Source organism: Stylophora pistillata, chromosome 4, assembly GCF_964205215.1.
Source record: "Stylophora pistillata chromosome 4, jaStyPist1.2, whole genome shotgun sequence".
Taxonomy (NCBI): Eukaryota; Metazoa; Cnidaria; class Anthozoa; order Scleractinia; family Pocilloporidae; genus Stylophora; species Stylophora pistillata.
The window spans coordinates 31079992-31098451 of NC_142522.1; the positions used below are offsets into that span (position 1 = coordinate 31079992).

The window sequence follows — 18460 nt, forward strand, 5'->3', positions numbered from 1 at the left end:
ACGTTTATCGGGGTCCGGTACAGTATTTTGCTGGTCAGCGGCACCCCTTGGGAAAAGAAAACAATGCCGGTAACTTGTTAATGGTTTTCGCCGCGAGTCTCACCTGCTTCACAAAAGTGTAAAACTTAGAAAAGATACTGCAAACTTAGCCTTAAAACTCGGCTCAAATCTAGGAAAGTTCTTGGTCTCTATTATATAATTTGCCAAAAATTAACGGAGGTTGCACACGATGTGAAATTGTTGTTGTTTCGTGAGGTATTACTTGATCAGCGAGTCCGTAGAAACAGTGCATTGTTTTTACGGGATGTTGTGCGCCAAGGCGAAAACCAGACGGCTAAATAGTGGCTGCAGTGGTGTTCTGAGGACACCAACCCCTCAGGTTTGTAGAGCTGGTTGCTTTGGACCCAGTGAGTTGGTCTGTCAACTGCATTTCGACCGCATTCGCCGAGAGGATGACAAAACTTGCTCGTGTCGGTCGACTTGGGGTCATTCGCGGAAGTTGCACAGCCATCGTATTCCAGCACGCTTTTACAAAATTCTGGACCAAGTTGGACAGAAAAGTTCTACTTATAGACCAGGGACACGGTGGTGTAATCTGTGTAGAGCTGAGGCCCACAAAAGATTCAAAAACTGGCCTCTACTCGGGGGAGAATTAAACGAGGTATGTATTATCATAAAATGCCTATTTAAATTGATACTGTGCTTTTAGAGGAGGGTTGGCAGGAGGAAATTTTTTTTTCAGCAACAGTATTAACTTCCAACCGTTTTGAAAGCTCATAATTAAGGAAACCAAGGTTGACAACAATTATCAACTGTATTTCGTTAACTTCTGATAAACAAGACTATTTCAACAGTTGACTGGTTTCTAAAAATAACTAGCATTGCAGATGTGTGATGTCAAAATAACTGAGAGTCAGATAGACACTGTTAAACAAGAGGTATGATTGTGCTCAGAGTATTATGTGAACTGCCACAGTTACACATACACAATTTTTCTGTTTCAATGGGCCATTTTCTTTGCATGTACCTCTATTCTCACCTTCATTGTAACACTATTGTAACAGGTATGTCAAGAAACTGAAGAGATGGATTTTGTGGCTAGTCAACAATTTACCTCCGAGGTACACTCTTAACTGTAAACATTGTTTGGTATAATAATCAATGGTACTATGTAGATCTTAGAATTACAGCATGTTACACCATAATGAAAATACTACATGTGGTTTTGAAGAAAAAGAATGTTTACTACGATAAAAAAGCCACAAACAGCTCATCCCTTTCTGTGTCACAGCTGCAAAATCCTGATTACTGGAGGATTGTTGAAGGACAGTTTGGTGACATGTTAGTTGGTCAGGATGGGGACATTATGCTGGAGGCATCAACTTGGAAATGCATTCAGGAGAAGTTAAATGGTAAACTAACAATCTCATCCTTTATGAAGCTCTTTTTTTACCTAGAAGATACACTGTAATAGCACTAATACTACAATTTTGATTGAACCTAAATTGTATTTATCTCTAACAGAACCAACATTCAAAGACCTCCTACAAACTCTAGGCAAAAAAATGGAAAAATGCTCAGATCCGCAGAGACTTGTAAGCCAGCCAGTTTTTAAAGAATTCATAGAATCAAATTCCCCAAAACTGTTTAAGATCATCCTTGACAGTATTCTCTCTGAACATCATGGGGAAAAAAGAGCAGACCTGCAGGAGCAAAGGGCAACAGCTGTTATATGGCAGCTACTATATTACAGGTATTTTTAGATATAGGCCACACTGGTACTTATATTATATGAAACCAAATTCTAATTTTTTTTTACAGGAAATTACAAAACAAGACGCAATACAAAAATGATAATTTTATGAACAATACAGCTTTATTAATTAAATCTTTTAAAAAAGTAAAACAAGAAACATATTAACTTGACAGACAATCCCCTGGACACTATAAATTGAAAGACAGTTGGAAGTTACTTCAATGAAAAATGCCTGCATGTGTTACAAAGCAAAATTTTGAAGGTAGCGGGGTGGTGGTGGCAAAAATATGGATTCAAAATATTTGGGTGTAAGCCTAGCTCCTCCAACTCCACTGTGCTTCCTTTCACTTCCTTGCCTAGCATTGCTTTTAGATTTATGCATCTCGGTTCAACTATTAATGTGTGTTTCTAAGTGATCAAATGTGTAAAACCTATTTGGTCTGATAATCAGAAATCAGAGACATGATGAATTCCTGGACGAAAGTTCGATCCTCTTAGAGCTGCATGGCCTCCAATCAAGTGGAATGGCTCCTGGAAAAGTGTTAGGATTTGCAAGGGATGATGGGAAAACTAACACTCAGAAGAGACACAGTATGGCATCTAGTATTGCACAGTATTGCATCTAGATTTGCAAGGGATGATGGGAAAACTAACACTCAGAAGAGACACAGTATTGCATCTAGTCATCTGGAGAGGGCAGAATACATGGTTTGCCAAGCAATTCAAAGAGTAATTAAAATTTGTGAAAATACATGTCTACATACATATATTGTTTTATACCTGGATTTTCCTGCAGAAAACTCCTACCCCTGAATAATTTTATTTTCTGCTTTGGCTTAGCAGAAATCCTTTCAAATACTATGCATGGATGATTTCCACAACATCAACACAGTTAAAAAACCAACAGAGCAAATACTTACTAATGCTGTCCATATGACAACTCTTCTCATGGACATACAGTCATCTGTAGATCTGTTCCTCGACCAGTTGACACAGCCAGCATTCACAGATGTGTAATGGTTTCATCTCCTGGAAGTCCACCCCAGCTGTGCAGAGGAGGGATATCCACCAGAGCTGTCATAACAGAAATAAAAAGATTTTGGCCTGAATTTAGTGAAATTTCTTCCTAGAGAGCTTGGCCCAACCATACAAGGAAATTGATCTCTCTATGATGCGGCAATCTTTTAAAGAGCTAAGGCAAGACAGACAACATCTAACTATTTCACTAATAATCCAAACTGATGACTGAGTGTATATTTCAGCACATCAGTACATGACTTGTATATTACTGTAGATACACCAAGTGAACCTTGAACAATCATTTATGATCATGAAGAAGAAAAAAGAAGAGACCAACAGCATCTACAATGCAAACTGGTGTAAAATTTGTGTGGCATTCTTGCTTAATGCAGTCCAGTCTTGGAAAAAGTATGGAAAGTGTAATGATTTGTGGACTTCATTGAATAAGCAGTGTCTCATTAAGTCAGTTTGTCTGCTAAATATCTGGTTTCTAAACTTGTGCAATTTGTTAAAAAGAGTCTCTCCTACAACGTACACAAGCTTGTTTCTAATTGTTTAACTTTCTAACACTACTGTCTCTTCAATAATAATTTATTACTTATTACAGGGTTTATTCAAGAGAAAATCCCGAGGAATGTCAAACCTTGAAATCAACAATTCTAATTGATGAGATTGAACAGACACTGCACAGTAAGGATGACTACCAGGCTTGCCACCAGTACATTTTTGATGTAATACCAGAATTCAAAGAATTCCTTAAATTACATGTGGTTTCCACTGTGGGTGACTGGCCAACATGATACCATCAAAAAAAGATTGTTTGCCATGCAAGAAGTTATTTCCCTAATCCCTGAGTTGGGACAGTTTCATGTATATTTGAACAGTTCAGAAGATGTAGTAAAGCAGTACTATCCCGTTTTCAAAGAGATCTATGCATCGGTGTTTGGTCAGAGGATTAGATTACCTGAAAAGTCCAAGCCAGACAGAGTGGCACTGTGCATTGTGCTAGCATTTTGTGGTTGGCTGAGAGTCCGCACACAAGTAGTTCAAGCATTTGGACAATGCAAGGACACTGAATACAGTTGTCTCTTACATCTTTTTGAAGAGCTCAACCCTCTGTGTTTTCTGCATTATCCTGTAATTGTGAGAAGTGGGCAATTTCCACAGCTTGCTTCCTCTATGAAGCGTCTAGCCATCATGTTTGTAGCTATGGACAGACATCATTACAATAAGGCATGGCTTTCGTGGATCAGCGATGAATATTACCAACGGGAAAACTTCCCTGCTTATCATGCTGCCAAGTCTGCTCTTTATTCTGTTTTGAATGAGAAGAAGGCTGAGATCTTCCACTCCACTTTAAGATCAAGAATACGAAAGACAGATAAGGGAGATAAAATCCAAGAAACTGCAAGGCTTATTGCAAGATCTAATTTTGAGGAAGATGGATTCGAAAAGACCTATGTCCCACAATATCTAAGAGGATATAGTGACCAAGACTTGCTTGTACTTTCAGGTATGTATCAGTAGAAGATCTAAGGGGCTTCTGAGAGTTTTAATTGCTCCCCTTAATACGCCCACTTGCATTTAACAAAAAGGAAGGCATAGATACAAGTATGTGCACAGCAGCTTTGATAAACTTACATTTATCACCAGATTATGTTGCTGTCAATATAAAGTACAGTGTTGTGTATTCTTCTATAAAAAAACGGGTATATAATTTTTGCACTTGACCTGTGTAATCTACAGGTTTGGCATCTGAGGGAATCCTGGCCATGTTTGAGAGAGTAGCACTGAATCTAGGCAAATCTTACATGTTGCCAAGGCCACTGAGCAGAGCTGGACGGCCTTACGGCAAAGCACCATACTACCCATCCTCACAGCCCCTGGGTCTCCGAGGATGCATACTACCTAGCAAGTTTTCAGAAGGAATTCAGTACCAAATCGTTACCTTTGGCATACAGATGGCCTTCCTCCAGACCACAGCCTTCAGTGTTGCAGAAGCATGTCATAATCCATCTCACGCATCTATCCAGCGTCTGTCCTGTGGCCACACCTTTCATACTCTGTGCATGTCTGATGAGGGTGGCAACAGTCTTGGATGCATCGTATGTCTCCCCAACCTGATTTCTGATATTCAGAAGCTGTCTGAGGCATGGAATAAAGGATTATTGTCAGGTATTGATGGAGATGATGGTGGAGAAGTACATGATGATGATGATGATGATGATGATGACGATGATGACAACGATGGTGATGATAGTAGCAACAAATCTCCCAAGTTAGAAATGCCAAAGGCAAAGGATTACAAGTATTTCAAGTCACCCCTGTTTATCAAAAATATTCTGGAAAAAGTTGAAAAGATGAGATCAGCTGTCAATGCCCAATTCGTACGTCACGAGGAATGACCAAAAGGTTGTCATTAACTTGTAATATGGGAAGGGATAGTCCAGTACAAGTATTTTTTTAAAGGGAAGGGGTTAGTTGCACAGGGGTTAATCAATAAACAATTTTGCCAGTTTCAGTAATATGTTAGATTTCATTGATAAGCGATACCTGTCTGACAAGTTTACTGTTGCTCCAGTGTCGAAAGAAGTAAAACTTAGCCACATCCCACGATTGCAAACGTTTCGTGTCGACAAGTACAGCCGTTGGGCAAATTAATAAAAAAGGTAGTTATTTAAATTACAGTTTCTAGCAAACGTACTGAAAACTTGTAATAGAGATCTTAAATCGCTTGTTAACACAAAGGCTTCATGCAAAGAAAAATTTTAAGTGAGTCGGAGGTAATAATTATACGTTCTTATGTACTTACAAGCTTCTTCTATTCTTCTATTTACAAGTAGCCTTGAATAGCCCGTTTCAAAAGGTGCAGAATTTCAGGAAGGTGACAGAAACAGCAAAATCCTTACCAATGCAAATAATTTCCAACCTTATGAAGCGCCACATGTCGGCGCAAAGCTAAGTATTTGTGGAATCAACTACCTGAATGCATAAAAAACGCCGAATCTGTTGACTCCTTTAAAAGCTTATTGAAAACTTATCTTTTCAAAAATTTTGCAACCAGATTTTTTGATATTGTACGTTGTCAAATATATGTGTAACACGTAATAATTCGTTAGTTTAGATAGAGTAGCGAAAATTGCATGTATAGGATTTTTATTGAAATACTTTCCAAACGCGAGAATGGCTCTGACTCACCTCTATCGTTACGAACAAATTACACTTTAAATCCAACCGGCGTTCAAACTTTCTGCCAAAGTATGATACAAAACCAGCCTTCTGCTTTGCTTGGATACCCTTGCGCTGCTTTAGACACTACTGAAGTCGAGGAAAGTAACACGATCGACACTTCATCAGCCGGAGTTCGCATAAAACTGCACTTTACTCCACACAAAATGACTCCACTGAACCAGTACTCATTCAAACTTGGTTTCAGTTTCAAAAGCACATTTAGAGGATGAAGTAGTTGAAGTTCATTCATTTTTTTAAGCAGGTTGATTAATTTGGCAGCTGTAATAGCTGATGTGGACCTGCTGTCCTAACCCACCCATCCCACCCCAGGGGAGGGCATCCATCACTCAGTAATCTCGTGTGTGGGAAATTAACGTCTCTTGCCCCAACCCTCCAGGAGACGGGACCTCCATTTATTCGTCCCTATCCGAGAAGACTAGAATATCTAACCATTTCTTGATGTTATAGAAAGGTAGCAAATTCTTCTCAATTATTTTTAGACCTTGAGTGTTGGTCCGGCCGGGGCTCGAACCCTCGACCTCCCGCACTACAGTCCAGCGCTCTATCCATTGAGCTAACCGGGAGGCGGTGGATCAAATATCACAAAAAGCTTGAAGTATCCGGGAAATTTTTCACCTTAACCCAGCGCAAGAGCCGATACCTTCATTGATCTCGCGAACAAATCGAAGCGCTCCTCACCTTTAAGCTGATGACCACTGACCAGTTACTGTGACGTCACGAAAACGTATTTCCGCGGTGTCGGTGCCATTTCTCGCCTCAAATCGACGATGGGTCTCTCTCCTAGAACTATTCAAGTACAACAATCTCCGTCCCATGATTTCTTAGTTAAGAGCCTGCGCAAAAGTTGAAGGGATACAATGACGTCACGGGCTAACGCGCGGTCATTTTGCGGTTTGAGTAATGGCGGACGTTGAATCGAGGAAAAATGTCTAAAAAAAACAGACTTCCGCTTCGAATTTTCTTTCCAAATTTCGTGAGAGTGGTAAGTAGTCGATAAGGATTCTAAAAAGTGAAAAATCTGGCAAACGCTAAATTTGGTCTCAGTAGCACTTTAATTGGAGCTTTTGAATGAAGTAACTCCTCTGCTTTATATTTAGCATCAACGTGATTTTCTAAAAGTTTTTATTTGAGATTATTGGGCTGAATTTTTTCATCGGATTCATAGACTCTTCTTAATTTCTGGTTTGTATTTCCTTTTCAGGTCAGCAATACCTGCCTTTTCCTCTGGACGTATCCACATTACTTGGTGGCTAAGATATGTTTTATTTGAGCTGCAGGTCCTGTTTTTATTTGACCAGTTTTACAAGAGATTTTATCACACCTTCAGTTGTGGTTTCAATATTACATGCAGCCAAGTACACTGATTCATCTCGTGCAACCATCATAACTGATAAAATTTTCCTCATCTTTGTATTAAAATCGAGTTTCATGTTTCACAACCTCGTTCCCAGGGCCTTTTCCCTCAGCGTGGGGCGGGGCCCTGGGAACGAGGTTGTATGTTTCAGGAGCACATTTTGCAGTGGTGGAAAATACAGGATAGAACAAGACAACTCAGATATGGGCTTATTAGCTAACAATTTATAAGCTGATAAGCAGTAACATAAAAAAATATATTCTTGAAACAACTATGCTTCCAGACACATTTGTTGGTACACTAGTTAAGCACTTTCCCTACACTTACTGTTTGTCGGCTATGAGTTGGCCCAGATACATTGGCGATAAAGAATATTGGTAGGTGGGAAGGGGCGAAAGAACATCAAAGATGTTTTTTCAGGGCATAAAATAGCGACCCAATTTGATGCCCTTTACGCTTAAATTACAGTTTTTCGTACAGTAAAACAAAAGCGATGCAAATAGAAGTGAGGGAATAGGAATAATCAAATACATAAATCATCAATTGTCAAAGGAAGAAGTTAATTAATACTGAGCTGAGAAGAGTAAAACGCGAAAAGTGACCTTTTAAAAAGGCTTTCTAATGGACTTCTCCCGTATAGATATAAGAACATCATTCCAGTAGTAGCATCCAAGAATTGTGGCACAGAATCTTTCTCTATTCTTCCTGAAGGGCTAGGGTTCAGGTGCTGTAATTGATATTACAGCACCTCAGACGGTGCACCAAAAGACACGGTGAAATTAGATGATTTTTATCAACAATATGATCGTAAAATAGTTGACACGTACTTAACTTAATTAGATCAGGAAGCTTCATCATCATCATCATCTCATCATCATCATGTTTATTTGTTCAAGCAGGTTGAATTTATTGGCAACTGTATAGGCTGATGTGGACCTGCTGTTTTCCCACCCAACCCACCCCAGGGGAGGACATCCAGCACAAAGTAATCTCGTGCGTGGGAAATTAACGTCTTTTACCCCTTACCCTTTAAGAGACGGGACCTCCGGCTTTACGTCCTATCCGAGAAGACGAAACAATGTGAGTGAAGTGTCTTGCTTAAGGACTCAACGTTAAGCCCCAGCCAGGACTTGAACCCGGGCCGTTTAACCCAAAGTCCAGCGCACTGACCACTGGACTACTCACGCCTCAACTGATTCGCACACGCATCGAGCGCCTTTTATTGACTGTTGTGAATGAAAAGTCTTTTATCTTGCTATTTTAAATGAACACACCTCGCTAGAAATACTTTGTTCGTTACGGTGAAGACTGGGTCTTTGATAGTGTCCGTTCCTTTTGACTTAAAGTGCCACTGAAACAAAATTTTTTTATCTGTGATTTTTGCATGATAATAAAGTTTGAACCTTACTAACAAACACTGTGAGTATTTTTGGTCCAACGGAGCGAGGAAGGCTTTCTTCTAGCCCTTTGAACTCGGTTAGTCGAGCCCAAATTTGGCGGCCATCTTGGCGCGGCCAAAACAGTGTTGTGACGTCACTGGTTGTATACATCTCAGAACTCCGAGTAAATCCCAAGTCAGCATGGAGTGCGGCAAAAGTGTCGAGAAGCCCAAAAAAAGTCTTTGGGCAAGTACTGTGTTTCTGGTGGGCCCGGAAATGTAAGTTGTACTAATAACTTCAGAACAGAGGGCATATCTATGCATATATTTCCTTGTGACGATGTAACTTGCGAGAAATTGGATCGCTTCGTGCGAAGACATCGGGCAAAGTGGCAGCCATCGAAAATATCAGTACTGTGTTCCGTGCATTTAGAATTGTCAAACTTTGAGCAGCGACTCGATCTAAATCTCGGGGAAGGCTCTAGCTTCCTTTCAAACAAAGCGATGATTAAAGAAGGATGCTGTGCCAACCAAAGATGGTGTACAGCAGCAAGAAAATGCCTTGTCCTCGCGTGAGCAAAGAATGGTGCTTACAAAAGGTGTGAAATTCCGCTTGGCGTTTGGACGAGAGATGAATACGCCATTTGTTGCTTTAAGAACAGTACGGTTTATTAATGGAGAAAAGGCGGGATGGTTCAAAATGCATTCCGCATCGAGACCGATAAATGTAAACTTCCCTCTCGTCTGGAGTATTTCGCAACAGCAACTAACTTCACGCACACCAGCTAAGTGTGTAACATTGCAATTTACACACGTACACCTGTAAACAGAAATGTTTAGACTTAAGCCTGAAGGTTCAATCGAAAAAAAAAAAATCACAGCTATGAGCTCTCACCAATTGTCTAAAGGAACTTTTTCTTCGAAACGTTGTTCTAAAACGGAGGGCAAAATACCGTCTTCGTCTTCTTCTTCATCTTCGCCGCCACCATTGTTATCGCCGTCTTCACTAGAAGCCAAGGGCTCGCCTTGGTTCGGCGCAAAATTGCCATTAAATGCTCAGCCATCACTGCCGGCTCACGTATTGGCCCTCCCTTCGGAAGAAGATTCACCCGTTGAGGGCTTCTTTCAGACATTATGGCGGACCGTATAAATACAAACAATGCGAAAGAAAAGACCGCGCTAGCAAGGTAAATACAATCAGTGATGTCAGCAATCGTTTTAATACGTTCCCAGGGCCCGGACATGTTTTGAAGCCAAAATGCGGTTTTCAACACTAAAAAAGACAACTTTCCCCTTTTTCTGGCGAAAACAAATTAGCCCACGATAATCAGCGTGTTTCAAACCACTAAATTATGAAAAAATCTCAGATATGAAAATTTCGTTTCAGTGGCACTTTAAAATGCCTGTCGAGTCCAAATCGTAATGAGATCATGGAACTTTTCGCGTACGGGCTGGCAGTATTTTTTTTTTAGCGCCGGCGTAAAATTGTTTAGAACACTTGCCACAGCAATTTTATCTTAGGTTTCCTTCAGGTTCTTCTCCCTCGAATAATCATTCGGAATTTTTACACTTGACTTTTTTGTCCTCTCGGTGATTTTGGAATCTTTGTTCTTGATCAAAACTTTCAATCCTCCTTGGAAACAGAGATGAAGCGCTTAGCAATTTTTGCAAAAGTTTGACGACACTACACAGATGAGGGGTTTGTGAACTAGACAGACTTTGAACTCGACATCATATCCAATAAGATTGGGTTATCAAGTTAACTTTTAATGCTACTGTATTTCGACGGAATGCTCTCGACCAATCAGATGTTTCATAGTATCAATGTATGATAATCTGGGACATACGAGTGCATAGTAAACACTTATAAAAGACGTTGACGTTTATCTAGAGAAATATCCTAACTTATCATGTCTGGGATTGCAGCTTTTTTCTTCTAAATTAAAGGAAAAAAACATTTTATTGAGTTATGTTCAGCCTTCCCTCTTCCCTACCCCGTATCACGGTTCTTTATCTACTGTTCAGTAAAACTTGTTTAAAACATTGAGTCAGCGGAACAAATATAATTAAGTCGTTAACACTTTATTAACAGAACTCATGCATTAAAATAACACTATAAATAGACAATTTCCAACATAGTTGGGTTGCGTAGTTTGTTCAAGCTTGAACCACTCATAAAAATTATTAAATAATTGGATTTACGCTCTGGCAATGATAAAATCATCTCTTATTACAGCTGTAACACCCTTATTTAGTTCCAGTGGATCTATTTACTTCTTTTTGCAATCTACAGGAAGTATCAGTCGCTGATCTCTGTGCGGTGGATGGAACACCCCGTAGATCTCATAACACCCGTTCACGCAAACTACTGTTTTTACAGTGATCCCGTCAGCGATTCTCTTGTATCTGTAGTCTTTTACACAACTATTATTCGCTGTATCTCGTCTGACTTTTTTCCCCCTGCCTCTAAGTGCACCATCGTCCACTTCATCATCTGGAAGAGTAGATATCAGGGTCATAATGTCGTCCTCAGCGGGAACGGTCGGTTTGCTTCTCTCCGTGTCTCGTCCGACTCTCTTCTCATCGTCAAGCAGTACATCTTCTTCTGCCTCGTACTCTGCGGAATCACCTGCCATTTCGGATGCCATGTCCCCGGCTAAGAGATCTAAATCTTCGATTTCCTTGGCTGGAATTGTTGGCTTGCTTTCAGCAAATTCATAAACGGCGAACAGCAGCAACAAAACAACCGTAGTTGTATAGACGACGTCCTAGAAGGAGAAAAAGCTGGGCTTGATATCTTGTTGTGATGTTTGGGTATGTATATATTGCAGGGAAGTTTTCCCCGAGGCATACAGTTTGAATTGGCCTCCTCGCATTCTCAAGAATTTAAGATATATGTTAGTTCACTTTTTCGTTTGAGAGACAGCAGAAAAGATATACATAAGTCTGTCTCAATTTTCTTCTTCCCAGGACTTAGTGGTGCGAGTTTTGTCGACTAATTGGATATCTTTTGACAATCCAGTGAAAACTATTCTATCACTTCGGGGACTGAAGGGTAAGTGCTAATAGTGGAGCAGTTTAAGAGAATGGAACCTAGTGTTATAGGTGACAATGAATCATGATTACTTGTTATCCTCTCCAAAGAAAGAAAAGTAGTGAATAAATGATGACTTTTTTTGTGTGGAAAAATGGAAGTGAGAGGGGCAGCATTGAAAAAGAGATTTCTTTAACCACTTTTTTTACGTAAAAAATGAATCCGTGAAAATTTCAGAGATAAATGGTCGATGAATCACGATGCCCACAACCAGAAAGTGGCCACTTACCTTCGACTTCAAGCAAATCATCATGGAGATTAATTAATAAGAAATTGTCCCAGCGTTCTCCAAGGAACTCACTTTTATGTGCTCACTGTAAAGTTCTGAACTCTGTGAATCGTCCTTAAAGGAGCACGAACTTTTATAGCTGACACAGCAGTGGACATGGCTCTCGTGACTAAAAATATATTTTAAGGAATTACACCGGTCGTCCATTTTAGGAGTTTCGTTTAACAAAAAAGAATTGTCTCAGAAAGTAGGAGTATGCTTCTTCGTCCGTTCTGAGAGAATGCGGATTGAATAATTGGCGTAAGAGACTCGAGGCAATTAAGTGCAACGAATTCAATGGAAACTATGTTGCTTCCTTGTCTATTTTAAAATCTCATGATCGCAGCCTTAATAAGAATTAATAGGCATCACGTTTCTAAGGGGAAAAACAGGAGTAATTTCTTATGATTTCCCGTTTGCACCTGCTGGCGCAAGTACGCCTATCTCATTTAATAGAGGTTATGGTATCTACGTCTACGTGAAACTATCAGTTGTTTTTTAATTCCTTTGCTGACGTCATCTCGTGAAACAAAGCAGTTATATTCGGAAATCGAAGCTAGCAACGAAAAATAAGTTTTGATCAGGTGATACAGGTCTATAAGAGGTACTTTCGATAGGAAAAAAAAAGGAAAAATCTTTACATCCCGGAACAATTAATTCCACATTTAATTAGCCATTTCCAAGGCCCATCATCTGACTGGTTCTATCTGTTACCTGTTTTAAAAGAACTATTTGATACTTTTCCTTCCCTTTCTACTTTTCTCAAAATCGATTTATTCACTAGAGGAGTTTTGGGTGTTGCTGGCTTCCCCTCCTTTTAACACTTCCTTTAAACAAGTTTTACACGTGGTCATAATTTATGTTCAATGTTGTGTTTAGCATATTTAGCGAACCGTGTAGAGTAGGCGTGGGCGTAAGTTTTACAAATAAAAGCCACGAACCGTTACGCGGAATATTCAACCGTTTCAGTAACGTTACGTAAGTTTTTTCACTTGTGATTCTCTTCTATTTTCCTTTTAAAGATGACAACAGTCTTTACGTCTTCCCTATCTGCCGTCTTGCGGATAGGTTTATTGTTGAGTGACTTTTCGATCGAGCTAATTTTTGATAATTTGTTAGGTTTCAGCGATAACTCGTTATGAATAATGTACAAAATACAACAAAATGGCAATATACAACAACATGACAATAACCGATAGATTTCAATGGATCAGGGCTCGTAAAAGGTACCTAGAAGCTTCCTCTTTATTGTTGGTCAACCGTTTATTCAAAAGCAAGCTTCTACTTTTTTCGAATGCGCGGTTTGGATTTTGTAATATGCTATGCTGCGGAATTAAAACGAAAATCGGATGGAAGTGTTGCACCGTATCAATCTCTCATTTACATTGATTCCGCTTTTAAAAAATCAAGGACAAGAATTTTACGTTTTTCAAGATGATCCTTAAGCTTCGTAGAAAAAAATCCCCTTCCTACTTTTAAAAGTTTTAAAAATGGAAACTACGAAGACTTCCGCTCTTGCCTTTATTTAGTGCCGTGGTGTTGAGCAACAACAAGACCACTCGTGCGTAACTGGCAATAGCCTCAGCACAGTCAATAACTTCCTTAGTTTGAGCTTTGGGCTGGCCTGAGGAAATAAGAAACTTAATGTTGTAATAGTCATGAACGATTTCCTGGTTAATTATTTATCTTTTTTTCTTTATTTTAAACGGAGGAAAAATGACGTTAGACCGTAAAAAATGTTGCGGAACTGAAATGACGAATTGATTTGGCATGATGGAAGCACATTGTGAATTATTTTTGATGAGAATAACGTGATGATCAAGTTCCTTTCTCCAATGGGATTTCAGCTTTTTCGGCTGTAAATGATGATTCATGCAGTATGGTATTGAGCTGTTGGCATCCCTACCGAACGTTTAGCGTGTACAGAAAATACTTTGGTGGTCATTCCTCCGAAAACTATGACAAACTCTAAAAAAATTATTATGGGGGTAATGTAGCTGTAATTGTGATGGGCAAACCCAAACCTAATATTATAGATCCACAGCAAAGAGCAGTTCTGCATTAACGATTGAAAGTTCACATACTTGGGTGCTCTTTAAAATACTTTTTGTCAGGTCACGTCAGTCCACAATATCCCGAATAAAGTTTAAGGCGGCGCTGCACTCTGAAAACGAGAAAAAAAAAATCTAAGTCTGATGAAATATCTTCCTTGCACACCACAAAAACCAGCGGCGGTTGAAAAGCTAGAGTGGAATTTTGGAAATTGCGAAAAATAACCCAGTTATCCTGCTAAAAATACAAACGGCGGTAACGTTAACATTTGCGGAAAGGTTCATTTTCAAAATGTTCCCTCTACAATCTTGAAGTTCACTAACTGGGAAGAGCGTTTTTCAAAAACACCCTTTTCGGTGGACAGTTTATCTGGATTAGTACCGAAGAGAGGCGCAGCCGTAGAGAGGTTACGCTACGCGTCTACGCACACAAGTCTCGATTATGCGTCTACGCCTGAGACGTCTACGAGGTTGCAGATGACACTCCCTGCGAAGCCTACGACCAAGCACCTGGAGGTAATGGGGCAGGAAGACGGTGGGTCGGCCGGTATCTTTGGTCGATTGAGAAATTTAAGCGTGTAAGAGTTACACCATGTTTCTTGTTGTTCTAATTAGGAAGATTATCCTTACAAACGATTTAAAATTTTAGTTGGGAAGACTCGTTATCCAATTGACGGAACTGCATGCTTGGTTGCAAATCAACAGAAATAAAAGTGAAATTTATCTTTATTAAAACATATTTTCACCTGCAAAGGGTGATCCTAAATATGTGGCTCATATAATAACCCTCCTTTAAATCACACCACGATATTTTCCACTTTAGAAAAACGACGAAAAACATATCTTTCCGACACACAAACGTAAAAATGAATAATAACAGAAAGAAAATATTGATTTAGATAGCTATTGCCATGTTACTCTTTGGTTCAATCTTCTCATTGCACCTGCACATATTGTATCACATTACGTTCAATACAAACTCTAACTAGCAAGTATTTTACTACATTTTGCTTTTTGCATATCACTCCTTCACTTTATATTAAATGGCAATCAACAAACATGTGTCCTCTTTACTTCATAATTTGTTTTCGCACTAAGACGGACAAGAAGGAGTGTGGAGGCAAGGAAAAAAAAAAAAAGAAAGAAAAAAAAAGAAGGGGAGTGGGGGAGGGGGCGGAGCGACGCAGCGATCTCAGCAATAGATAACATCTGTTATCCAAACTCTTCAATGCGATGATAAAAATAGTTGTTTTAGCTTATCTCTTGGTATTAATTTTTTCAATCAGAAGTCTTGGGAATACCGGAATACCGCTCAGAAAATTGAATTCAATGAACATTTTCTACTGTAGGTAAAATATCAAAAGGTTTTAAGAGCAACGCATGGTAATAGAGGAGAGGGAAACAACCTGGAAATCGTAACCCCACAACTTTTTAAAAAATTAAAATTTTTAGTAACATCCTAAAACAATAACGAAGTTAGTAACTCTGCCCATTTAAAGTAAGTTAATATCTAAGTTCTACAACTCAGCAAAACCCCCAAAAAGGAGAGCAAATAGCCTCAGCCTCCCGTCCCTCCCTTGCACCATAATAAGAGTACGATGTACCAGTACTTTATAGTTCTTCTTTCATTCGCTCAAAGTTAATAATTGCTTATCTAAACCTAAAGTCGTGAAATTCAGTACTAACGCCATAATTTATAATACTACATAACATGAGACTTTGACCCGCTTGCGTTTTGAACCTTGGACATGATATCCTCTTCGGATAAGTCTCCTAATGATGTTGCGTATATTGTAACGTGTGCAGGCTAAAATTAATTTAGTCAAGGAAATTAAAATGATATTCAAGCACTACCTAAAAGTACAAAAAAAAAAAAAGCTATACACAAGTATCTTTCATTTAGAGGGGTCAGATACGGATATTCTTTATTTTCCGATTATTTTTTCTCAACGACGCATTCGGATCACGTCTTTATATATTCTCACTGCTACTAAAATTTAGATCACATGATGATTTCTTTGAGAAGTTATGGTTGTTCTTTATACACATACTCGTCTCATTCTATTGTACAAAAATCGTCCTTTAAACATGTTTCTTCCTCTTCTCCTTTTTCTTTTATCTATTTTATTCTCTTTTTCTTTTAAGAAGGATTACGATTTGAATGTGAGGTAACGAAAACAAACGAGCCGTTAGCGATAAAGGATACATGAAATGCCTTCTCCACAGTAGATTTGTGTGTACTGATTTTTCCTTTAGTCATTGGCTTGACACTTTCACCAACCCACGTAATAAACACAAACTTGACGGTGCTTATTTCGTCAACAACATCCATCTGCAGAACAAATAAAGTCTCAGTAAAACATCAGAAGAGCCCAGAGCAAAGCCAAAACATACAAGGCAAACACACAGAGAAAAACCGTAAACAATGTAAATAATAAATATTTAAATAGTTTTCATATATTGGGACCCGTACCTAACGTAAAAAATTATAGTGCACTTAAGATACGTTCAAACGGACTTGATCATTTCAACTTTCATTTACTATCATTGACTATCATGTTTTCTTTCCAACGGTTCATGATAGTTGATAATAATTGACAATATGCCGCGCGCTGAGGTCAGCATATTTCGGCAGCATTTGAAAAATGATCTGAGCCCCTTCTTGGCAAAACTGCTGACCGAAAAACATCCTTCGTTATCATCAGCACGTTCAAACGGCAAGAGCTATCACCAACTATCATGTCGAATTTGAACATATCCAAACTATATGATAGTTGATGATAATCCAGTCTTGCACGATAGCTCGTGTTCACACGCGCGTGACAGCTGAAACTGTCACAACTATCCCGACCGTTTGAACGCGCTTTGAAGTTCTAAAGCATGAAAGTGTCGGTAAAGTACGTCCAGTAACGGATTTATTCGTTCAGTAATGGTGACGTTGGTTTAGTGACAGTCAAGAAAGTCAAGTGGCGGTAAAATACGTCCAGTGATGGTAAAGTTCCATTTCTGATAGTCGAGTCCGTCCATTGAAGGACAAATAAGTCCGGTGACAGTTGAGTTCGATAAGTCACGCTCAAGTAACGGTAAAGCAGGCTTAGCGATAGGCCAAAACGTCCGGAAACGGTAAAAGAGGTTTGGTGACAGTCAGTTCTTCCAGAAACGGTCAAATCCTACCGTTGACGGAAAAGTAGGCCTAAAGACATTTCAGTACATCAAGAGACAATTTCACAGGTAAACTTCGCATTGTAGACTTCTTGTAACGGTGTAAACGGTTTAAACTTTTACTCACCACTCTTAGCAGAGCATAGGCCACAACATCGCTTTCCAACAACGGAAGGATGCCTTTCAACCCATCTGCGCCTTTACCACTCAAAACTATAGGCTTCTTGGGATTTTTTTCTTCGTATGAACCGACACACCTGTCAAAACAGAGGGGCAGGGTAAATAGCTAGGAGAAATCACACGAACAAGCGGAATACTACTGTAAATATTGCAGAACTCTGGTTAACGACCAGAGTGTAACAATGTTTTTTATACAAGTTCATTGTATGTGCTCTAAAGCTGTACAACATAGAGAAAGATATGCAATAGCAAATTTATAGTAAATCCACAGTATCTACATTTTTTTTATGCTTACGTGCGACTTTGCATCGTTTCCATTTTTTCACCTTACCTTTTTTTCGAAAACGAAAAAATGTTAGACCCAAGTTTAACTTCTAATCCTCTTTCCATAAACCCGCTCAAACACTTTAGGGTTAAAATTAATGCTAATGGTAGTAAGCGAAAGTTAATTTAATTTTAATAATATAGATGATTTTTCAACCACAGCTATTCTTCCACATACTTTGGACACTAGGGCACTAACCACCCGTTACGCACTGAACCTGAGCAGGGAGACAAACCGGTCAAATGGTAAAGAGAATTTAGTTAACCTTAACACCGTCCGGCCAGACGAGCCCATCCCTAAATTGTATTAATTATTCTGTAGCTACATGTACTATTGTACCAGTAAAGGAGAGTTTTATGAGCATTGTTAAAGACAGTTATGAAATAGAACGTTATATTGTGGGTCGTTTCCAACTATTGGCTTAAGGAAAGAATTAATGATATCCAACACCTTACCAGTTAACTGGTGTTTCATCGCTTCGTACGTCAGCTATCGCTTCAGTTACAGATCCATCAATGTTCACGGCCACTTAAACGAAACACAAGCGTTAATCCCTTAACTCCCAAGATCTGATTGTTAATTCTCCCCTCTAGCTGCTACACACTGTCTTGTAAATTAGT

At 39.2% G+C, this 18460-nt stretch overlaps 4 protein-coding genes, 1 long non-coding RNA gene and 1 pseudogene across 13 annotated transcripts in view; 2 read left to right on the forward strand and 4 right to left on the reverse strand.

Annotated features, from left to right (window-relative positions):
- The first annotated feature begins 44 nt into the window (after window positions 1-44).
- LOC111339482 (uncharacterized) lies at window positions 45-2737 on the forward strand. 7 transcript variants are annotated; one of them, XR_016000608.1, is made up of 7 exons: window positions 45-661; window positions 888-938; window positions 1065-1121; window positions 1292-1412; window positions 1525-1753; window positions 2208-2485; window positions 2597-2704. XR_016000608.1 is itself a non-coding variant. In XM_088758656.1 (6 exons), the coding sequence occupies exons 1-6, from the start codon at window positions 305-307 to the stop codon at window positions 2691-2693; spliced, it is 909 nt and encodes a 302-aa protein (XP_088614782.1). In that variant the 5' UTR covers window positions 45-304; the 3' UTR covers window positions 2694-2704. The 7 variants fall into 7 exon arrangements, 2 of the variants coding, with proteins under 2 accessions (XP_088614782.1, XP_088614781.1); XR_016000607.1 differs by having other exon boundaries at window positions 47-661; window positions 2600-2737; XM_088758656.1 differs by lacking the exon at window positions 2208-2485 and having other exon boundaries at window positions 2600-2704.
- On the reverse strand, window positions 1489-6787 carry LOC148733338 (uncharacterized). Of its 3 annotated transcripts, none has more exons than XR_016000617.1 (5): window positions 5975-6787; window positions 4725-5100; window positions 3741-4091; window positions 2677-2830; window positions 1489-1703 (listed from the first exon to the last, which is right to left on the reverse strand). It is a non-coding gene; the product is annotated as an uncharacterized LOC148733338 (long non-coding RNA). The 3 variants fall into 3 exon arrangements; XR_016000616.1 differs by having other exon boundaries at window positions 4725-5118; XR_016000615.1 differs by having other exon boundaries at window positions 4725-4921; window positions 5975-6779.
- LOC148733339 (uncharacterized) lies at window positions 3956-5960 on the forward strand. The gene is made up of 2 exons (XM_088758654.1): window positions 3956-4289; window positions 4523-5960. The coding sequence occupies exons 1-2, from the start codon at window positions 3956-3958 to the stop codon at window positions 5179-5181; spliced, it is 993 nt and encodes a 330-aa protein (XP_088614780.1). The 3' UTR covers window positions 5182-5960.
- A 2133-nt stretch (window positions 6788-8920) lies between the features above and the next one.
- Window positions 8921-10154, reverse strand: LOC148733340 (uncharacterized; annotated as a pseudogene).
- Window positions 10155-10821: 667 nt separating this feature from the next.
- LOC111339483 (uncharacterized) lies at window positions 10822-14758 on the reverse strand. The gene is made up of 3 exons (XM_022946156.2): window positions 14207-14758; window positions 12084-13746; window positions 10822-11528 (listed from the first exon to the last, which is right to left on the reverse strand). The coding sequence occupies exons 2-3, from the start codon at window positions 12105-12107 to the stop codon at window positions 11031-11033; spliced, it is 522 nt and encodes a 173-aa protein (XP_022801891.1). The 5' UTR covers window positions 12108-13746; window positions 14207-14758; the 3' UTR covers window positions 10822-11030.
- Window positions 14759-14881: 123 nt separating this feature from the next.
- LOC111339489 (uncharacterized) overlaps window positions 14882-18460 on the reverse strand; it is a 10251-nt gene continuing 6672 nt past the window's right edge. The window contains exons 8-11 of the mRNA XM_022946159.2: window positions 18296-18368; window positions 17463-17592; window positions 16380-16505; window positions 14882-15980 (exon numbers count right to left, since the gene is read on the reverse strand). Of these exons, the coding sequence (XP_022801894.2) occupies window positions 15876-15980; window positions 16380-16505; window positions 17463-17592; window positions 18296-18368 (434 nt within the window). The 3' untranslated portion in view covers window positions 14882-15875. The remainder of the gene's footprint in view (window positions 15981-16379; window positions 16506-17462; window positions 17593-18295; window positions 18369-18460) is intronic.

Bases quoted from the DNA above. Each gene is read 5' to 3' on its own strand.
- LOC148733339 (XM_088758654.1), top strand. From the start codon at position 3,956: ATGAAGCGTCTAGCCATCATGTTTGTAGCTATGGACAGACATCATTAC. The intron at 4,290-4,522 runs GTATGTATCAGT...TGTAATCTACAG, and splicing joins AGACTTGCTTGTACTTTCAG to GTTTGGCATCTGAGGGAATC.
- LOC111339483 (XM_022946156.2), bottom strand. From the start codon at position 12,107: ATGATGATTTGCTTGAAGTCGAAG. The intron at 11,529-12,083 runs GTAAGTGGCCAC...TTCTCCTTCTAG, and splicing joins TGATTTGCTTGAAGTCGAAG to GACGTCGTCTATACAACTAC.
- LOC111339482 (XM_088758655.1), top strand. From the start codon at position 305: ATGTTGTGCGCCAAGGCGAAAACCAGACGGCTAAATAGTGGCTGCAGT. The intron at 1,122-1,291 runs GTACACTCTTAA...TCTGTGTCACAG, and splicing joins GTCAACAATTTACCTCCGAG to CTGCAAAATCCTGATTACTG. The intron at 1,413-1,524 runs GTAAACTAACAA...TATCTCTAACAG, and splicing joins CATTCAGGAGAAGTTAAATG to AACCAACATTCAAAGACCTC.